At 47.4% G+C, this 21,923-nt stretch overlaps 1 protein-coding gene across 1 annotated transcript; it reads right to left on the bottom strand.

Annotated features, from left to right (window-relative positions):
- Nucleotides 1–4,665: 4,665 nt before the first annotated feature.
- On the bottom strand, nt 4,666–19,149 carry LOC118637797 (sodium-dependent phosphate transport protein 3). Its single transcript, XM_036273370.1, has 11 exons — nt 19,122–19,149; nt 17,624–17,835; nt 11,702–11,935; nt 11,530–11,617; nt 9,436–9,522; nt 8,047–8,165; nt 7,772–7,933; nt 7,207–7,339; nt 6,973–7,120; nt 6,150–6,240; nt 4,666–4,800 (listed from the first exon to the last, which is right to left on the bottom strand). The coding sequence occupies exons 1-11, from the start codon at nt 19,147–19,149 to the stop codon at nt 4,666–4,668; spliced, it is 1,437 nt and encodes a 478-aa protein (XP_036129263.1).
- Between the last annotated feature and the right edge of the window lie 2,774 nt (nt 19,150–21,923).

Raw genomic sequence — 21,923 nt, 5'->3', positions numbered from 1 at the left:
CTTCAGCTCCGCCATCTCACCTTCTATGGAGGAAGGGCTGGAGATTCAGTTGTTCATCAATAGCTGCTGATTTTTTTTAAATCCTCACCCGAGGATACTTTTCTATTTATCTTCAGATAGAGTGGGAGGGAGAGCAAGAGAGAGAGAAAGAGAGAGAGAGAGAGACATCGATGTGAGACAGATCAATTAGTTGCCTCACACACAACCCTGACCAAGGCTGGGCACTGAACCACAACTGAGGTATGTGCCCTTGACTGGAACTGAACCCACAACTCTTTGGTCCGCGGGCTGATGCTCTAACCACTAAGCCAAACTGGCCAGGGCAATGACTGATGATTTAACAATCGGGCCAATGCACTAAAATTTCTATAAAAACCCTGAATGGCGGTTCCGAGAACTTCTGGGTGGGAACTGTAAGTCCCAAGAGGGATTATGTCCAAACATCCAGGAGATGGACCCTGAGAGCTGCCATCAGAGAAAAGCCTGAAACAATAAAAGCCATAGTGTATACAGCCCAAAGTCCTGGGCCCGGGGACCAGAGCAGGCGAAGTCAAGTGAGGAGAGATGCCAGGCACAGGACATCCAGGTGAACATTTCCAAGGAAAGGGCAATAGAGATGGAATCCATTGTAAGAAGAATGAACATGCCTGTAATTGATGGGAACAGGGGAGTGGACCTGGTGTGTTTTTTTGGGCAGATTACTTTAAGATTAAAAAAAATTATAATCTCTTATCAAGACCGCAAGAAAACTTTGTCTTGCCAGTAGACGAAGGAAAATAAAGTTCCAGTTTTACACAATAAATACACTACTGCTATTAAAGCTTAATTAAAAACCCTTTTAGCAATTTAATTTTAGCCAACTTGGCCACACCAGGTAAGATACTTTCTCTCTTCTCTCTTTCCAACTTTCATGTAATTTGACCTTTTAAGGAAAACGAAATTTTAATTTTGTACCTGCTTACTTTTGATATTAAAAATTCATTGATTTAACTTGCTTGAAATTCCTTTCTAAAGATTCCTTTCCTCAAAGCCTCTACAACTTTCTTTTCCCTAAAAAACTGAATCTCCATTATTTAATACTTTTTTAAAACCAAGAACACATCTTTTCTTGTTGCATATGGAGATGTAAAGGACAATTTTGTTTCCAATATCCTGATCTACAGGCATCTTGAGAGGTACTTTGGGGTTGGCAAAGATAGGTGGGCTCTGCCTTGCTCCGAGCTGCATTTCTGGTTCCATAGAGGTTTGTAAGACAGACAGTTGCTTCTAGTCACCCTTGAACCCTGGCCTCTGGCTATTCATATCCTGCCAGGAATATGCTGAGGAGACAGGGAGGGCTTTAAGGGGATTTACATAGGATGTTGGTTTTAAATCTAATTTCTGTTATTTCAACTTGTCAGTGAGTCTTTAAAGCTAGACATTATATTTTTGGTATCTAACTTTAAAAAAAATAGGTCTTTTTATAGGTACTAATAAAATAATTCTTCAAAAAGTTTTTCTAATTCAGAAGTTTCATCATCTGGCCATTGACTCAATACCACTCAAATCTGATAGCAACGAAACAAACAGCAAGGCCAAAGAAAACATTAGCTGTCCTGCTCCCTGTATAGGCATCCCCTGAGCTGTCACCTACCCTAGGTTTTTTTTTTTTTTATCCTCACCCGAGTACATTTTTTCATTCTTTGTTCAGGTAGAGTGGGAGGGAGAGAGGAGAGGAACAGAGAGAGAGAGAAACATTGATGTGAAAGGAACACATCGAGTGGCTGCCACCCACACGACGGACCAGGGCCGGGGACAAACCGCAACCGAGGCACGTGCCCTTAGCGGGAACCGAACCCAGGTCTCTCTGGACCGCAGGCCGACGCTCCAACCGCTGAGTCAAACCGGCCAGGGCTAGCCTAGGTTTTGAATAGCAGATTTAAAGATAGAAACTGCAGCCAGGTAATTGAGGAAATTCTAGTCACCCCATTGTGAACCCTCAGAAGGAGAAAAAAAGACAACATAAAAGGGCTCCCAAAGACGAAGTGGGATCAAATAAACCCTGCAGAGCATAGCAGCCTTTTCTAGGCAGGGTTCCCTTAGGAAAACTGCACTTTGTCGAGTTGCCTCCCCTCTCACAGGTACACCCAAGAACGGAACGGACTGCCTGCACAGCATTCCTGCCAGCCAAACCAGCCTTTATAAGGGTTTCCTGGTATTCTATTTCAACCAATAGGATTGAAGTTTTCCTCACCCAATTGGAATTGTGCAGCTCTGCCCAATCAGAACACTGCCTTTTGGACCAATCAAGTTGTGAAGTTTGGCATCTTTATTTGCATGAGGATGAACCAATCAGGGACCAGGGGGCTGGGACTTCTTTCCATGTAACCCAGCTTCCCTCTGGCTTGTTCAAGGCATTTTCTCACCAGAGAAGGAATGTTTCCGAAGTAACGAAGTTGGGGGGTGGGCCTTTCTGCTGACGAGGGCCACCTGCTCCCCCCGAACTTTCCACTTTGAGCTGGGTTGTGGCGCCATCCATTCACTACGCCTGTCCAAGCAGAATCCCTAGTTGTGTCATAATTTATTTAAACTTTTAAAAGAAAGCCTTCTTCCTCTGTTCACTTAACATTGTGTTAATGACTGTCATCCGTGGTGCTGTGTGTGTAACCCTTAATTCATTTCCGTTCTCTTGACAATTCGGTGTTTTCCTGTTGGGTTGTTGTAAATACAGGTCCTGTGAACACTAGTGTACGTCTGTTTATAATGCGTGTGCATTTCTAAGGGAAATGTCGAAGTCACAGGAACACCTATTTAGCTTCAGGAGGTTTTCCCTGCACCTTTCCACGGTTCTGACATGCCCTTGGGAAAGTGCCAGTTGCTCCGCGCCCTTGGACATCAGCTTGTTTCTGGCTTCTCTTATTTTACCCCTTCTGTTGGGTGTATAGTGGTGTTTCATGGCGGTTTTCACTTTGATGTCTGTGATGTTTACTGAAGTTAAGCACCTTTTCATATGTGTATAGGCTGCTTAGTTTCTCAGTCGCTGTTCAAGTCATTTGCCCACTGTGCTGTTGGGTTGTCAGCCTTTTTCTTTTTCCTGTATTTAATCTGCCTGCCCATTAGACTACTCGTATCTTTTTCCCTTACAGTCGTCCCTGGCCACTTCGCGCTTTGACTTTCGCAGCTTCACTCTGTCGCGGTTTTTTCAAATATATTCATTAAACATTGATCGAGACAGTGAAAATGATACAGCGGGTGCTTGGTTGTCTGAGTCAATTATACACCCATGTATTACAATTAAAATTACTGTACATATGGACTGTAGGCCTATGTATTCGAGCACCCCAGGGATCCTTCAAGGCCAGGTGCAACTGCTGGAGTCTGGAACGGATTAACTGAGATAAACGAGGGACGACTGTATTTCAGTTGTAAAAACTTCATTATAAAATCCCAGAAGGCAGAGCCAGACTGTTATTTTAGCATCACCATCAGGTCCTGATGATCTGTTTTCCTTAAATCACCTGCTCCACAATTCCTGCTGATTTGTATTAGGAAAGTCTCTTTATCTGCTCAATTAGCCCAGAGTCCTGGTCCCTGTGGTTTCCTGGGGCTTCTCAATATGGTGGGACTTTCTCTAGAACAATTGTGAGTGAAACCAGAGTCAGCTGTGTGTGTGTGTGGGGGGGGGCGGGGGGACCTAAAGGATGTGTTTTAGGTGTTAGGAGCCTGAATTAATTCCTGCTGGGGTTCCTAAGAGTGCTTGAGATTCTTGGAAAAATATGAACAAATTCAAATGATCTTTTTCTACCCTGAAAAGGAACTTCTCTGGTATGTGATATGTTTTTTTCTGTCGTTATATACACCTTAAGTATTCTGCCCTATGCAAATATCATTTCATTTGAAAACACCTCTGTTGTCTCCCTCCAATTTTCAGTAAATGGTCCAAGACCTCTTTGTCACTTTTGGAAATGCCCACCTTACTTCCCCCCGTTTCCTTTCTCACAAAAAGCTTTCTGATTCTGTCTTCTCCCCTGGTTTCATTTCCTCCGTCATTCATCTCCTGGCCGTTAATCTCCTGGAATTTAGCTGGGAGAAGTAAATACCTGTTTTGCCTGATGGAAATAATCCTAGTCTGAAAAATCTGAAAATGGTCTATTTAATTTTAGCATGTGAGTTTTAATAGCATTTTACCACATAAATAAACATCCAAGTTTCACAATATGTAAACACAATAAAAATGTTAATTCTGTGATTACAGTTTTCAAATTCTGTCCTGTGTGAAGCTCTCTATAACATATAACTATAGGTCCCAGCAGATCTTTGCTGTGTCCATAGTCACCTCCATGAAAGTACTTATCGATAATTATTTTCACATCGATTTTTATTCACCCAGTACTTTCCAAAGAGGAAAATTCAAAGGCAATAGTGATTGATGTTTCATGCGCGTCCAGCTGTTGTCACCCCTGGATGTGTGTTAGAAACCCTGAGGAGTGTCTAAAAAGTAACGGTGTCTGAGCACTGCCCCTGCCCAATGTGTTCAGGATCTCAGAGAATCCCCAGGGAAATCTGACACACAACCAGAGTGGAGAACTGCTGAGTCTCTGGCGAAAGACTTGGAGAAAGAATAAAGACAAGGGAGAAAGGTTGAAAGTTGAGGGTCAGTCTACACTGTAGTTTGCAGCTGTGTCCTCAGAGGCGGGTGAGGGTCCTCTCTTTGGCCCAGTCCTGGATTTCTGCCTGTCCAAACATGAGGTAAAAAAACAGCCCAAACATGTTGACAGCTGCAGACAGGAAAAAGACATTCTTCCATCCAGACACAGAATCCTGGAAACAAAACACCAGAGAGGCTGTCTCACAGGTCCCTTCGCCACCAGGTCCAGAAACCCTCCATTTCGTGCTACGGCGGTGCCGACCGCAGGGTTATTGCAGGGAACACACTGCAACAACCACGTGTCTTCAGTCATCGGAGGAGGTTTTATGAAATGTGGAAGCAAAATGACTCTCAAATGAACACTGGGCTCTGTGTTGGGATGGATTTTTCTTTAAAGCAAAAATAATTCACCCGCACTTAAGTTTTTTCTGGATTTGAGATCTCAACATTCTTAAAAATATCCTATTTCTCATTTAAAAGAATGCCTAAATGCCCTGGCCAGCTTGGCTCAACAGTTAGAGGGTCAGCCTGAGGAGGAGGGAGTTCGGGTTTGATTCTGGCCAAGGGCACATACCTTGGCTGTGGTTTGTCCCTGGCCCCGGTTGGGGTTGTGCAGGTGGCAGCCAATCGATGTGACTCTCTCACATTAATGTCTCTTTCTCTCTCCCTCCCTCCCACTCTGTCTGAAGATAAATGTAAAAATATATATATATCCTCGGGTGAGCATTAAAAAATAAATGAAATGAAATTATGCCTAAAATGACATCCAGGTCTCATATTCATGGGCTCTGCTTTGTGCTGTTTGAGGCCATCGGCATGAGTCACAGCCACCCCCAGAAGGGATGTTGCTGCAGCACCGCCTTGCGTGTGGCCGGCGGGCCTGACACTCCGCCTTGTGAGGGCAAGTTCGTCTCCGTCTCTGTAGACACGGTGCATTCCTAGCAGTCTAGTCAAAAATTCCCCAGAAACGAGGTCACATAAAAGTGTACTGAAAATGAAACGAAAATGTTTTTGTAGGTTGTTCTCGTTGTCTTTCCATCCGAGCCCAGCTTTGCCCACCTCACAGGGGCACGCCTCCTGGCTAAGCTCTGCTTTGTCTGTCATGACTGACCTCTTTAAACTGGCCTCGGAGACTTGTGTTTCCATTCTGTGGCTTTTTACAGTTGGCATGAGCTTGAGCAGACTCTCGGTCTTCTCTGCTCCACCCGCCTTCCTCTCTGGCCCTGACGTGCCCTTGGCTCTGGGCGTGGCCGAGAGCCTCTGCCTGTGTGTCCTGCTGTCTCTGCCTGGACCTTCACCTTCATCCAACAACAGTGTTCACTTTCAGAAATTCCGCTCTTTTTTTTTCCCCTGGAGGAACCTGAACTCCCAGAATCCCATTTAGAATGTGCTCTAAGGGGTGCAGTGTGTCACCACACTTGGCTCTCCGACCACGCAGTCCCAGAGAGCAGAGGCCCTGCCGTGCACCCCATCCCAGCCCCAAACACCTGCCCCTCACACGCGCTCAGCAAACTGGCCCCACCTGACCAATAAGGAACCCGGTGGCCGTGGAGGAGACGATCCCTGCGATGAGCCCGAATCCCCGTGAGATGCCCATGAGGAAGCTCGCGTACCTGTGGGAGATGATGGCGTGGCTGGATTCACAGAAAGCTACTCTGTCACACAGCAACGTCTCACAGCAGCCTTTTCTTAGACAGAAAGATGGCTTTTCAGCACCTCAGCCTGAATGCAGCTCAGCTGTAGCAGCAGCATCATTTAGCCCGATGCAGTATCTCAGTAACCTGGAGACATCCAGGCGGCATCTGTGCCAGCCCTGACATCACTTACCACCGAGCCCACAACCAGGGAACCACTCTGTCCCCCAGGAGCCCAGGTTCCCACCTGGCAATCTGTGGCGTGGACAGGACAGCAGACTCTGGACAAAATGCCCAGGTTCAGATCCTGGCTCTTCCTTTGTGACGTTAGGCATGCCACCCGACCTCCTGTGCCCAGCCTTCTCCTGACCCTGTGCGGATAGCAAGAGCGCCTGCCTCACCAGCTGTGAGGATGGACGTGTGGGCACACGAGGAGTCCCTCCAGGAGGGTTACCTGGTGGTGAGTGCACACAGATGCGAGACTGAAGGTTATCACCTTTTACCCGTGGGTCCGTTCCAGACCTACAGTCCACCTCTGCTGGAGCGGCTTGGGCAGCTCTTGTTCTAACAATGCTCAGATCAAGGCCACATGCTGACATTCCTAGTCATCTGTCACTATTCTGCCTCCTTTATTGTATGTCAACAACATGCAGGAGTCACAGGATACCTCTGGAGCAGCCTGGATGAGGGAACCAGCAAGTAAGGTCTTACCTGGGGGCGACATCCAAGGTGTTGATGATGAACCCTGAGTCACACAGGTTGCTGGTCCCAGGAATGAGTATCAGCAAAACAATGGTCGTCACGTAACTGGAAGCCACAAAGGGCAGGGCCACAGCACACAGCGACGGGAGGAGAAGCCCTGGGTAGGAAGGAGGCGGTCAGGTCCTGGTCAGAACAGGCTCAGAGGAGGGGATTGGTTCCCTGGACCCGTTTGCCTGTCCTTACCCAGGGATGAAAAGAGTTTTCGTACGGTGATCAGTCTGAGAAGGTTCCTGGACAGAAGGAAGTCAGCCAGCTGACCTCCTAGAATCGTACACGTCGAGGCAGCGACAAAGGGCAGGGAGGACAGGACCCCACTCTGGGGGAAGGAAATTGATCCGGTGAGGACAGAGCACAGAGCACCAAGGTCACACGGCTCCGCCAGCCCCCTCCTGAATCGTGTGGTTGTGAGGGAAGCAGTATCACTGTCTCGGGTGAGAGGGCCAGTGCTGCCTGACACTGTCTCCAGAGACCAGAGATACTAATTTCTAGGGAACGTGGAGAGTTAAGAAGCAGGGTGGCCATGCGCGTGGTGTAAGGACACACACTGCAGCCGCTCTGTCCTTGAGCAGACGTGTGGTGTCACGGAGGGTTTCGTCTCACCTCTGCGTGTCCTATTCCACACCTGTGCCTCTCTCCAGGTCGCTGTGAGGGTTAGATGGTTACAGGCAAAGCCAGACTGTACTAGGAAGCGTAGAAATAATTCTCACTGCCAACGTCTTTTTCGTAGATGTGTGAGAAGCACACTCACCTCTCCGATGTTTACATGGAGCACAGAACGGATGTATGTTGGCAGGTACGTTACGATGATGGTGCATAACCAGAAGTGGCTGAAAAAGCCCATGAAAATGGCCCACAGAGGCAGGCATCTGGCCATGGCCTTGATGGGAACAGAGCGTCGGCGGGAAGTGGACTGAAAAAAAAATTGCTAGTCTACATGGGTGTTAGAACAGGCAGGAGGGCCCTCTGGGAGCCCGCCCCACCCTGGGGTCTCTACATGGCCACAGGTGGAGGGGTGCACGGTACCTGCTGAGCCAGCGAGGCCACGATGTGCTCCTTTTCCCTGATGCTGATGCATGGGTGACGCATGGGGTCATCGTAGATCACTGTGAACCACAGCAGAGAGCACACGCAGCCAAGGCTACCTGGAAGCCGGGACTCAGTTAGTTTTTGGGTAGGTCTGTGAGCTGCAGGAAGGGGTGAGTCTGAAGTGGGCCACCTCCTCCCCAAACACACACGGTTCATGGTTACTTCACCCCAGGACCTCCATGTTCCCACCTCTTCACATCAGTTCTTCTACACATCTCCATGCAACTAAGGCTCTCCAGACACCGTCTCTCAAACAGAGACTGCCGTTTGTCAAGGTCGGTGCCCTCTGCGGACAGCACGAGCATAGACCTGCCGTCACACTGCACGCTAGTTATCCTGGAACTCAGGGTTACAGTGTCATATGGCATTAGCAGCGATTTTAGTTCACACAGTATTGTCTAATTTTGGAAGACCTGAACAGTCAGGACTGAAGATGAGAGTTGTACGGGCATGAAATAAGCCCACAGAATCAGTGTGGCGAAGGAAAGCCCGCCAACACGGCCGTGAAGGACAGTGCCCTTGTACCCAAACGGCACATCCGTTGTGGATTTCCAGAAGAACTGCTTCTTGACAGTATTGATCTACATGGGAAGACCAAAGGGGCCTGGGATCAGCATCGTTAATGAGGAAGCTGTCGGAGCCTGAGCCATAGTGAGTGGCATCCTTCAGCTACAACAGGACAGACTTGTGTCATTGCTGAGACTTGTTGCTTGAAGAAGGTTTTATGTGAAAAGGTTCTGGGGACTAATGCTCTTTAAATTCCCCCTAATTACTGGGTCTGGCCACTGTCTGGTTTATAAAGCTGTGGGTCAGGAACTACGGTAGTGCAGTGTATCGTAGGATGGACCCCGTGACTGGAACATTCCACAGTCCGTGGAGAGGGACGAGAGGACGCGGCACAGCCCAGAGAAGGAGCATCGGTAAGCACCTCGGGGACAGAGAAACGGGATCGGACGGGGTAAGTCCCGTCCTCTCCACAGGGAAGGTGGTTTAAATTGAGGTTTACAAGGTTAACCTGGTAGGGAACAGGTGATGGGCCTCTGGAAATCATGACCATGATGAAATATTTACAGCTACACGTGGAGGCGAGCTGGTGTGCCGAGGGTGGTAGACACTTTACAGAGGATGTCCTCTCGGTCTCTCCAAAGTGGGCGACTCTCCAAAGTGTGACTGGGCACAGTCACCTCTTAGCCCAGAAAAGGAAAGCTACCAATCTGCAACAGACTTCGATGTCATCTGCCGAACAAAGGACCTGCCCTGTCCTATGGAAAGATGTGCTGGATGCCTGGGTCACGGAGGCATCAGGGACGAGAGACTGTGACTCACCGAAGATGTAGAAGATGAAGGGCCAGCCCAGGGCCTGCGAGATGAGCCCCCCAACACAGAGGATGATGAAGGACCCAACCGCTGCTCCTGAGGGAAGAGGGAGAACAGCACTGTGAGCACAGTGAGGGCTGGGGCCGCATGGCCTGGACATTGTCCCAACATTGAGGTGGCAGACCTGGAATTACTGGGTGATGAGAGTATTTCTTGTTGCTCAGATCTCCCCAATAAAGTTATGTGAAGAAATAGAATTAATAATAAAAATGACATGCCCCTTCACACCAGCCTGACCAAATCCACAGCCCACCTTAGTTCCTTAGAACCAGAGTTACATTCTGGCAGCATGCCACCGGCTGGGACAGAAAAGGACAGACTGACACAAATTAATATGACAGTCCCTGCTCTCAAGGACAGCTCAGCCCAGGTGGGCAGAAAAGCATGAACAAAATTCACTGTCAAAAGTACAATTCACTGTAGATTCTGAACACAGTTCACAGAGACCTCCAGTAAGCAATGTGTTGTGCACAGCAACACACCCTCAACCAAGCTTCAAGACTCTACTTAGCCTTACCACATGCAGTCCACTCCCACAGCTTTCTATTCTATTCTATTCTATTCTATTCTATTCTATTCTATTCTATTCTATTCTATTCTATTATCTTGTCCTATCCTGATCTGATCTATTCTATTCTATTCTATTCTATTCTATTCTATTCTATTCTATTCTATTCTATTCTATTCTATTCTATTCTATCCTGTCTTGTCCTATCCTGATCTGATCTATTCTATTCTATTCTATTCTATTCTATTCTATTCTATTCTATTCTATTCTATTCTATCCTATCCTATCCTACCCTACCCTACCCTATCCTATTCCATTTTATTCTCTTTCATTTTTAAATATTGATTTTTGACTCACTTGATAGATTATATAACCCTGCCAATGGGTCCCAATTTGAAAACAAAAGATGTAGGATATAAATGTAATGAAACTACAGTGTGCTATGAAAGTGTACATGAGGAGAAAGAACAGTGATGACACATTTAGGAGTTGTTTACATGAGCTAAGCCGGAGGGTGCTTGGCATGTTGGTAAAAACTGCTGGAAGCAGAGGACTTCCCGGAAAAGTGAGACAGCAGGGAGCAGCGCGAGTGAGAGCTGAGTGCAGGGTGCGTGTGGCATGGCCTGAGCCTTGCTGACGGGCGGTTGTGGGGGGCGGAGCTGGGCAGACCATGCAGCAGAGCACCTTGGTGTCCGTGCCACACGGAGGTGGGTCTTTATCTGCAGTCCCAGAGGAACATGTTGACCATTCCCAAGCAGGTGAGCATAGCCACTCATACTTTGGGGAGACAATGTGGCTTTGGTGGGAAGAGAGGGTTGGAGGGAACAAAGCTGGAGGGTGGAGAAGACCAGCTGGGAGCACTTGTAGATTGAGGAGTTGGGACCACCACAACAGGAGGGTGCTTTGGAGTGAAAGTCACTGGACCTGGAGGGAGAGGCTTGAAGGAACCTTGGTTCTGTTCAAGGGCACACCCTCAGCGACCAGCATGGCAGAGTAATGATGAAGCTGCAGTTCTTAGGAAGATCACACACCATGTCCAGTGTGGTGACTAAGTGTGTGCTCCTGGGACAGACTGCCTGGGCTCCAGTCTCAGTTCTACCACATGCTGGCTATTGCTACTGGGGAGATTTAGGTAATCTGTGCATATATTAGTTCTCTCCTTTGAAAGGGAAAGTTAAAAGTAGTACTCAAATCAGAGGGTTGTGAGGTTAGCTGAGAATACCACAGAGCTCCGAGTTACAGCTTCTACTTCCCAACCCTTCTCTCCTTTCCACCCTGAATTCCAAGTCTCCATTCTCACGGGGTCTCTCTGCTGAAATGGTCCCACATGGTTTTCCCCACGATGCTTTTGGAGTTCACAGTGTCCCCTTCTATCTGAGCCTCAGTAGCGTCCCGTATCCATTATGTAACCATCTCACATGGTTGAATTTGGGGAAGAACTTGAATCCTTCTCCTCCAAACCACCCCATGCACTGACGGGAAGATGTGGGAGGTGAAGCTGGTATCAAAGCTGCGGTCCACAGGGAACCCCTCACCTGACCCAGCGATGCTGGTGAGCTTGCTTCGTTCCAGCGGCGGAGCCCATCTTGCCCAAATTGTAAACTGCCCTGTCCAAGCCATTCCCTAAAATGAAACTAGTTAAGACCTTGGGTCACTAGTAGAATTCAGGAATCTGCACTGCATTCAGGGACGAGCCTCTCTGGATACCTGGGCCATGCCCTGGGCTGTCCGAATCACAATCACCAAACTCACTCCCCAGTCAGCAGCCAGCGGGGTGAAGAGGGTGAGAAGGGAGGAGATGAGCAGACCGGCACCCAGCATCTGCTTCGCTCCAAATATGCCCGCCAAGTAGCCGCTGGGGATCAGCGTCAGTATAATCCCGTAGCTGATGGAGCTGAAGATGAGGCCCTGGGTCTCAGGGCTCCATTCATACACAGAGGTCTGGGGAAGAAAAAAGGGGTGTTCTTTGCTAAGAAAGTCGGTTTAACATTCAGAGCTGCTGGCAGTTAGGGAGACCCTACTATAAAAGATCAAATTTGATTTTTCTCTATTTGTTATCTAACTTAAGTATGCCACCTTTTCCAAACAACCAATTATACTCTGAATCTGCTCCTCTCAGAGGAATAAAAAACAGAGGAAGTAAAGGAGAAAAGAGACAAAGAAATGATTACGAAGTGGGTGGTAGGAAGATGTAGGTGAAAGGATCCTCTCTGGGCCCTGGCCGGTTTTCAGCCTGTGGAAAAGAGTCGCGAGTTCGATTCTGGTCAAGGGCACATATCTCAGTTGTGGTTCATCCCCGGCCCTGGTCCGATCGTGCAGGAGGCAACCAGTCAATGTGGCTCTATCATGTCGATGTCTCTCTCTCTCTCTCTCTCTCTCTCTCTCTCTCTCTTCCTCCCTCCCACTCAATCTGATGATAAATAAAAAAAACAGCCAGGCTGGTGTGGCTCAGTGGTTGAGTATCGACCTCTGCACCAAGAGGTCTCTGGTTTGATTCCTTATCAGGGCACATGCCCAGGTTGTGGGCCTGAGCCCCAGTGGAGGACATGCAGGAGGCGGCCAGTGGATGTTCTCTCTCATTGATGTTTCCATCTCTCTCCCCAAAAATCAATAAAGGAAAAAAAATTTTTTTAAAGAAAAAAAATATTTGTGGGTGAAGAATAAAAAAAAAGAAAGGAGATAGCGAGAGATACATCGTCTGTGGAAGAGCTCTCTTTACCTATTTTGCTTCTGGTAAAGCTGGGTGAAATGTTGACTCTCATTTCAAAGAATAAGGAAGACACAACCCCACTGAGCTCTCATCAAAGTCAGTCCCTAACATCAGGTTTATGAATGATGGTCTGTCCTCACCAAGCTGATTTCCTAAAACATGTATTATACATTAATAAGGTAACATTCTTCTTCTAACCTAACACATCATTTTTTTTTTTTTTTTTTTTTTTTTTTTTTATCCTCACCCGAGGACATTTTTCCATTTTTGTTCAGATAGAGTGGGAGAGGGGGAGAGAGAGAGAGAGAGAAACATCGACGTGAAAGGGACACATCGAGTGGTCGCCACCCACACGACCCAACCAGGGCCGGGGACAAACTGCAACCGAGGTACGTGCCCTTAGCGGGAACCGAACCCGGGTCTCTCCAGACCACAGGCCGATGCTCTAACCGCTGAGCCAAACCGGCCAGGGCCATTTTTGATAGCCCATGGATATGAAACACCATGTTATAAATTGAAATAGAGAGCCCCAAAATGTAAAATATAAAGTATTTTGTCCACTTAAAATAAGCAATGGCCCTGGCCGGTTTGGCTCAGCAGTTGGAGCATCAGCCCGTGGACCAGAGAGACCCGGGTTCGGTTCCCACTAAGGGCACGTACCTTGGTTGCAGTCTGTCCCCGGCCCTGGGTGGGGTCGTGTGGTTGGCAGCCACTTGATGTGTCTCTCTCACATTGGTGTTTCTCTCTCTCTCTTCCTCCCTCTCTCCCTTCCGCTCTATCTGAAGATAAATGCAAAAGAGTTCTTGGGTGAGGTTAAAAAATAATAATAATAAGTAATGGAAGATATATAATTCCTGTCAGAATCCAGGCTTCAAGATGTGTGCCAGTAGAATAGGGACTCTGAGGAGAGGGACGGGAACTTGGGAAGGTCCCAGGAAGGCAGCCGTGCTGTGAAGAATGACTCTGATTTGTGTCAAGAGAGACAGGAAATTTCATTCTCATGGCAGAAAACAGAAAAGGGGACTCGTCACGTTTGGAGTGACACCAAAGGACCAGATGTGAACTCGGCTGGACTTGCTCCAAGCAGAGCCATCCCCGGCCCCGGCAGAGGTGCGCGTGCCTGGGATTCTCGAGCACGGGAATGAATGACATGTGGGATGAATGACAGAGAAGCCGTCGTAAGCAGGCCGAGCCCACGGGAGTGAAATCATGACTACAGGACGGTGTGATGTGACAGTTGGTCCGGAGGAGCATCCAAACCACAGACAGGTAAGCAGGAAGTAATGCTGAAAACGATGTTCAATCAGTGGCCAAACCGCCTTCTTCCACTGCGGCGCAAGTGGAGGGGACTCGGCTGACTTTCCACAGGGCACATCAACCTGCAGAGCCACGGGCAAGAATCGTTCGAGTCACCATTTGCCTGTGGAACTGAAACTAAAACGGCTCAGAGACCTGACAGGTGCAGGCAGGGACCCGGTGGAGCACACACCGCACGCGACTGCACTTCCACGGGGCACCCGGTAATCGGGACCTTTTTAGAAGTTCACAGTTGTAAAGATAATAACCTCAATGAAAGATTATTTTTAGCATAGAATTCAGCAATAGCTCAAAGAAAAATTATTTGGGTTCTAAAAAGTTTGTCACTGAAAATTCATGCTTTTCAACTTCCGGTCAGGATGGCGGGTAGGTAACCGCAGTCTCCCTCCTCCCACAACCACATCAAAACTACAACTAGCCCTGGCCAGTTTGGCTCAGCGGTTAGAGCGTCGGCCTGCGGTCCGAGAGACCCGGGTTCGGTTCCCGCTAAGGGCACGTACCTCGGTTGCAGTTTGTCCCCGGCCCTGGTCGGTCGTGCGGGTGGCGGACGCTCGATGTGTTCCTTTCACATAGGTGTTTCTCTCTCTCTCTCTCTGTTCCTCTCTCTCCCTCCCACTCTACCTGAACAAAAAAATGGGGAAAAAAAAAAAAAAAAAACTACAACTAAACTACAGAACAACCATCCTTCAGAGCCACCAGACATCTAGCTGAATGAAGTCCTACAACTACGACACTAAAGCAGCCACATGGAGACTGGTAGGAGGGGCAGAGGCAGATGGGCTGGTCCCACACCCACGTGTGGTGGATAAAAGTCAGGAGGACACCTTGGCTGGGAAGGTCCACCCTAAGGACTGAGGGGTCCCCGTCCCACACCAGGCTCCCAGCTCAGGGTCCCAGTGCCAGGGAGAGAATCCCCATCACTTCTGGCTGTAAAACCGGCGGGAACTGAGGCTGAGGGAGGCTGAGGCTGCTGGAGCCCCAGGCAGCTCCTCTTAAAGGGCCCACACATGGACTTACTCGGACTTGCTCCCTCTGGGCTCCGTCATCAGAGAGGCAGCTCGAGGGGCACCAGAGACAAATGGGGAAGAACTGAGTTGTCTGGAATAGGGGAGAGGACTGAAGGGGCAGGTTTCTCCCAGACAGACGTATTGGTGGAGGCCGTTGCTCCTTTGGTGAGCCCTTCCCCCATAGGGTAGGCAGATATCTGGGACTCCAGCAACCTGGCTCACACTCTTTGCCCTGCCCTGGTGATTCCCTGAGGCCCTGCCCCACACAACTTTCAGTCCCACCCATGCTGTTTCCAGTGGCTTTACCATAGGATTGGCCTGTTTTGGCTCCTGCTTCAGATTTTCCTAAATTCTCTCAAACAAGCAGTCATCTGGTCTCAGCGAGCCCTATACCTCTTGCTAAGTGGCCCCAGGCCTGGCACTAGAAGCAGCCAAACTTGGTTCACAACTTAGCTTTTCCTGGGCACCTCCAAGCCCAGCACAAGCAGCAGCCATCTGCAGATCACTTTGTAGCTTATGCCTGGTGGCCCCGGACAGAACACAGGCAGTGGCTGACCTTGCCTCTGAGCCAGCACACCCAGTAGACAGCCTTAGACCATGTCAAAGTACCACCACCCAACCACCTCCACAAGTGACACACTCAATGAGTGGACTCAGTGGGTACCAGAGCCCTGCTGAAGTAAGTCTTGCTCTGTGTGGTGGGCCCCTGTACAGCTGATCCTCCAAAGTAGTCAGAGGCCAGTGGTCAGTGGGCACAGCCAGTCCTTGCAGCTGATCAGCCTGAGTAAATCCCTCCCATTGATGTGCCAACAGCAATCAAGACTCCGTTATAACAGAAAGAGTACAGTCCACACTAGGGGTACACCTCAAGGGCCCAGCTGGGTGACCAGGGCGGCTTTGCCACTGGACCCTACAGGACATCTACTACAATAGGCCACACTAGGAAGCCCAGGAGACATAGCAACTCTACCTAATACATAGAAACAAACACAGGGAGGCAGCCAAAATGAGGAAACAAAGAAGCATATCCCAAATGAAAGAACAGAACAAAACTCCAGGAAAAGAATTAAATGAAATGGTGATAAGCAATCTAACAGATGCAGAGTTCAAAATACTGGTTATAAGGATCTTAGTGAGGGTCTCAAGAGCATACAAACAGACCAGTCAGAAATGAAGGAGGCACTAACTAAAATAAAGAATAATTTACAAGGAAACAATAGTAGAGTAGGTAAAGCCAAGAAGCAAACCATCGACTCAGACCATAAGGAAGCAAAAACACCCAATCAGAACAACAAAAAGAAAAAAGAATCCAAAAAAATTCTTTGTAAGAATCCTCTGGGACAACCAAGCATACCAACATTCACATCATGGAGGTGCCAGAAGGAGAAAAGAGAGAGCAAGAAATTGAAAACCTATTTGAAAAAATAATGACAGGAAACTTCTCTAACTTGGTGAAGGAAACAGACATACAAGTCCAGGAAGCACAGAGAGTCCCAAACAAGATGAACCCTTAGAGGCCCACACCAAGACACATCATCAAAATGCAAAAGGTTCGCCCTGGCCGATTTGGCTCAGCAGTTAGAGTGTTGGCCTGTGGTCCAGAGAGACCTGGGTTTGGTTCCCTCTAAGGGTGCATACCTTGGTTGCAGTTTGTCCCCAGCCCTGGTTGGTCATGCGGGTGGTAGCCACTCGACGGGTCCCTTTCACATCGATGTTTCTCTCTCTCTCTCCCTCCCACTCAGTCTGAACAAAAAATGCAAAAAAGTTCTTGGGTGAGGATAAAAAAAAAATGCAAAAGGTTCAAGACAAAGAGAGAATCTTAAAAGCAGCAAGAGAAAAGCAGTTAGTTACTTACAAGGGAGCTTCCTTAAGACTGTCAGCTGATTTCTCAAAAGAAACTTTGCAGGCCAGAGGGAGTGGCAAGAAACATTCAAAGTAATGAAAAGCAAGAGCCTACAACCAAGATTACTCCATCCTGCAATGCTCCATTTAGAATAGATGGACATTTAAAAAAGTTTCCAAGACAAGAAAAAGCTAAAGGAGTTCATCACCACCAAACCAGTATTATCTGAAATGTTGAAGGGTCTTCTTGAAGAAAAAGATAAAAAAAATAGGAATAATGAAATAGCAATAAATACATATCTACCAACAATTTTATAGATATACAAAGAAAATGAACAAGAAGAACAGAAACAGACTCATAGATATAGAGAACTTTGTGTTGGTTGCCAGATGGGAGGGGCTAATGGGTGAAACAGGTGAAGGGATTAAGAAGTATAAATTGGTTGTTCGACTGACAAACCTCAAAGGGAAGGGGGGACAGGAAGAGATAAACCAAAGAACTTATAAGCATATATGCATAACCAATAGACACAGACACCAGTGTAGGGAAGACAGGAATGGGGTGGGAGCAGGAAGAAGGGGGGTCAATAGAGGAAAAAGGGGGGACAGCTGCAATACATTCAACAATAAAGATACCTTAAAAAAAAAGAAAGAAAAGTCATGCTTCTCAATCCACAAAATCAAGATCAAAGTCTTCACCTCTCAACCTGGGTTTTCCCTCCTGACCAAGAACCTGTTCTCCATCCCACTTACCCCTGTGTTGAATTCCTTGGTAGATCTGCTGGGGCCCTCGAGGGCACCTGCAAGAGGTCTGTCAGTGGAGGCGTTGGCAGGAGTGGGCTGCTGAGTGCTGTTGACCATGGCAATGATCGCAATGCTCAGACTCACACGCTGGGTCATTATGGTGAGGTTGGAGAGGTGCATGACCACAGCTAGTCCATAGCGTAATGAGCAGAAGTCTGGGCCTAGGGAAAGACACAGGAGAATGCTGGGAGATCCTGGCTGAGAACGCTTCTCCTACTGAGAAAACAATGCAGTGACCTCGCTTTCCACCAAAATGACCAAGACTGCAACCCTCCTTTGCATTTCCTTTGGCTTCAAGATAATGAACCTGGGATCTTATAATCAAGTAAAACAACTATGGGAGCAGATGATAAATGTAGGAAAACCTAATTTTATATCACATTGCTCCGAAATGAAGTGATGGGGGAGGTGGCAGAGCTGCCTGTCAGTGGTGTCATCTGGTTTGCATTTTCCTTTACCCCAAATCTTGAAAGTTTATACTAGGCAGTTGCCTTTGAATGAAGCTAGTCAAATATCCAGGATATTATTTTCATTATTTTTTATTATGTATTGATTTTTAGAGAGAGAGAGAAACATCGATTTGTGGTTCTGCTTATTGATGCATCACTGGTTGGTTCTTGCACATGCCTGACCTGGGACCAAACCTGGAACCTTGGAGTATCTGGCCGACACTCTGACCCATTCAAGAAATTTTAAAATATTTGAGGATAGAGCATAAACAAGCACTTACATGAACTCAAGTGTGATGTTCACTTGGAAATATTATTGTTGTGTGTCACCAGGACCTGCCTTTGTATACATTCAGTTTTTTAAAAAAATTCTCATGGAGAACCATTGTTACTGAGTTTGTTGGTGATGGGCTAGTGGAGGAGTATTCAGTATGTTACAAGATCAATTTTTTTAAGTCCCCCTGACATGGAACAATGGGCTAGTACTGAATGATTCCTATATGAATGACGGAGACACACACACACATTTGGAGAACTTGGAATAAAGAGAAACAAGAGAACCTGTGAGGAAACAGATGAAAATATAATGGCAGAATCCTTTCTAATGTCCAGTTGGCTCAGAGATGGGATTGGTTGCCTGCAAAAGAATTATTTCCTTCTTACTGGAGATTCCCAAGCTCAGAGGACACAGCCAGCTGCCTGGCAAGGATACCATAGCAGGGATTCATGCATAGATTGGGGCTGGTGTAAAATGACTTTTTAAAGACTCATTCCATTCCTTATGTCCCAGGAGTTACTGATCGTTTGGCTTAATTTCAGATCAATAACTCAGCTGGGTTCCCTAAGGAAGAAGCAAGAGGTCACAGGGCAGGGGCTGTAGCTGGTTCCTTTCTGCATCGAGAGTCTCTGCAAGGAGGGCGTGCAGGCAGGAGGAGGAGGGCAGAGCGAGGGTGTCCGCTCTTCCACAAGGCCGCTGCCAACGTGCCAGGTGCCTTTACCTTTCCTGGTGGACGGCTTCTCGTCCATGTGGCTCCTCTGTGAAATGGCACCACGGTTTTGGCAGAGGTCCCCGCTGCCCCGAATCTCTTTTACCACGGCAGGCTTTGATCTACGGGGAGAAGAACAACCCAAACGTGACACACAAATCACTTTTTCCCGCTCATCTCGCCTCTCGCATCAGTGAGCACTCCATTCAGCCCTGTACGGGGCAGGTCACAGTACACAGTCCTGGCGATGCTCATGGGGACTCGATTTCCACAAGCAAGTCTGGCTGTCAGCCCAGCGGTGTCCATTCTCTGCCCATCCCTGGCCTCCCCTGTTCCGAGTGGGGCTGTAACAATTAGGTTAGAAAATTGCAGACCACAGAGAACCATGCAAAGGTGAGGACTGTAAGGGCTTGCAGTCCGTGGGAAGACAGGAAGGTTAAATGAAGCTCAAGAGCTGAGGGGAGTCCAGCTGGTGTGGCTCAGAGGTTGAGAGTTGACCCATACCAAGAGGTCCCAGGTTCAATTCCCAGTCAGGGCACGTGCCCAGGCTGTGGGCCCGATCCCCAGTAGGGGGCATGCAGGAGGTGGCCAATCGATGTTCTCTCTCATCGAGGATGTTTCTGTCTCTCTCCCCCTCTCCCTTCCTCTCTCTAAAATCAATAAAGAAAAAAGGCTGAGAGGAGATGCCCTGGAGCAGCCCTCTCTCTACCATCAGGACTGTGTCCCATGGTTCATCTTTGGAAAGACTATGTTCATAACACTTGTATGTATTACCTTTAAAAGTTTAAAATGTTTAGTCTTGTCTCTGCTACACACAATTTGGACACTTTGTCGGACTGCAAAGGTCTTCATATCACCTATGAAATTATACTGAATGAGGGCTTCTAGGAATAAATCCAACTATTTCGACAGGTAAAGAGATTTTATGAGCCCCTAAAGAGACAGAATTTGTATTTATGCACCAGTCAAACTCCTTTTGGAGAGACCTATACTTCTGGGAACCATTGTCATCCTAAGAATATTGTCAATTTTGCCACTTTTCCTAGATGGAAGGACCCGTGGCTTTGCAAATGCACAGGTCAGGCTCATGCTTCATCATTCAAAGCTTTGCATTTTTTCTGAACATATCAGACTCATCCACACCCATGAGGATATTCATAATCTATGACCTCCGGGTGAAGAATCATCAGGAAAGATACAGATGAAGAACTTTGCCCCCCACCAAATTCTTTGCAGTATTCGCTATTATCGCACAACATTGGAGAGAAATGAACCTCACATTAAGGGTTTGGTGCGTCAGTGTTAATAGATACTCATGATGGACTTTATTAAAATGTTCTCAAAGGTGCTGAACAACATTATGGAAATGCGTGTGCTCTGTGTACAGTGCAGGCACTGGGCCCAAGTGGACACGTGAGCATCCCCAGAGAGAAACAGGCCCACACAGGTGCCAGCAGGGGCTGCCTCTGGCTTACAGAGCATGGTGGTCACATTATTCTTCATGACTTTCCATATTTACCAAGTGGTTTTTTGTTTTACAGTTAGTAGATACTCATATCTAGAGGAAGCTACGTGTCTTTCGAAGAACATTGACTCGGAGCCGTAGCACGGGCAGCGCCCTTTTCTGCTTGCCAGATGTCTCTGGAATTCTGGGACTCATATCTCCCCATCTAAGTTCTGAAATTTTCTTCTTTGATTACAATGAACCTAAATAGATGCCCAGTTCTAACAAGACAAGATCAGCAGCAGGAGGCAGACTGGCGTTTGCTCAATCTTGCTGGGCTCTGCATGATACCAGGTCAGTCCAGCACCCCACACCTGGATCCCAGCTGGAGCAAACTGGAAACGGACACCTGGTTGCCTCAGAGTCACACCATTTTCTGTTTGATTTCCCTTGTGATATAAGATCCCAAGACTTGTCTGAAGGCAACTCTCTAAATGCACCTGCAGCTACAATAATGCACAGCCCACTTAAAGCTTTCTCACCAACATCTGCAAAATTCTTCTAAACACTGAACGCCATGGCTCAGAGACTCAGATTCTCTGGCCCAGCTGCTCATTTTATTGATGAGAAAACAAGTTTGCAAAATTGCCTCATGTCACAGACTTGACTGAGCCAGCACCAGTCCAATGCCAGCTGGTGCTTTTCCTGTTAATACAACTTCCTGTTGATGTTCATGTTTTAAGCACAAGTGTATTTTAAGTGCACCAGGGTAGCTTCATTGGAGGTATACAAGAAAGAAACTGAAATTATTTTAATCCAGAAGGAAATTTGATGATACAAAAACTTTCAGGCTGAGCTTTGAATACTTAAAATAAATAAATAAATAAAAGTGACTACTTGTCCCTGCTTTTTTGGTTCGTGAAATCGTATCACAAACCAGCACTTCAGCTGCCTTTCCCATCCTATCTATTGCCACCCCAGCCATAATGTTTATGGTTCTTTGAATTTTTGATAGCTAATTTTGGTTGTTGATTCCCCTGTCTTCTTTGCATGAGACCGACAAGAAAGCAGGCGGACATCCCAAATCACTCTCAACCAAGGCTTTCTGTGCTGCGGAGTGGAAACTGTTTTTCCCAAATATACACAGAAGCATGAAAGCATGGGCCTGAGCATCAGTGTAACTGATATGCACAGAGACAGTGGAATGAGCCTTAGCCCAATGGTAAACATCATCTAGGACCTGTCCACTTAGGAGGGACACCCGTAAAACAGAGAACCCTCAAGTCACGGCTATAAGTAGACAGAGAAAAAATGGAAGTGAAATTAAGTTAAAGGAAAATACTATACTTTAAAAATAGCCTGGCCGGTGT

Source organism: Molossus molossus, unplaced genomic scaffold (assembly GCF_014108415.1).
Source record: "Molossus molossus isolate mMolMol1 unplaced genomic scaffold, mMolMol1.p scaffold_m16_p_20, whole genome shotgun sequence".
Taxonomy (NCBI): domain Eukaryota; kingdom Metazoa; phylum Chordata; class Mammalia; order Chiroptera; family Molossidae; genus Molossus; species Molossus molossus.
The sequence above is the reverse complement of the archived record's forward strand: the minus strand, read 5'-3'. Positions and strand labels throughout refer to the sequence as shown.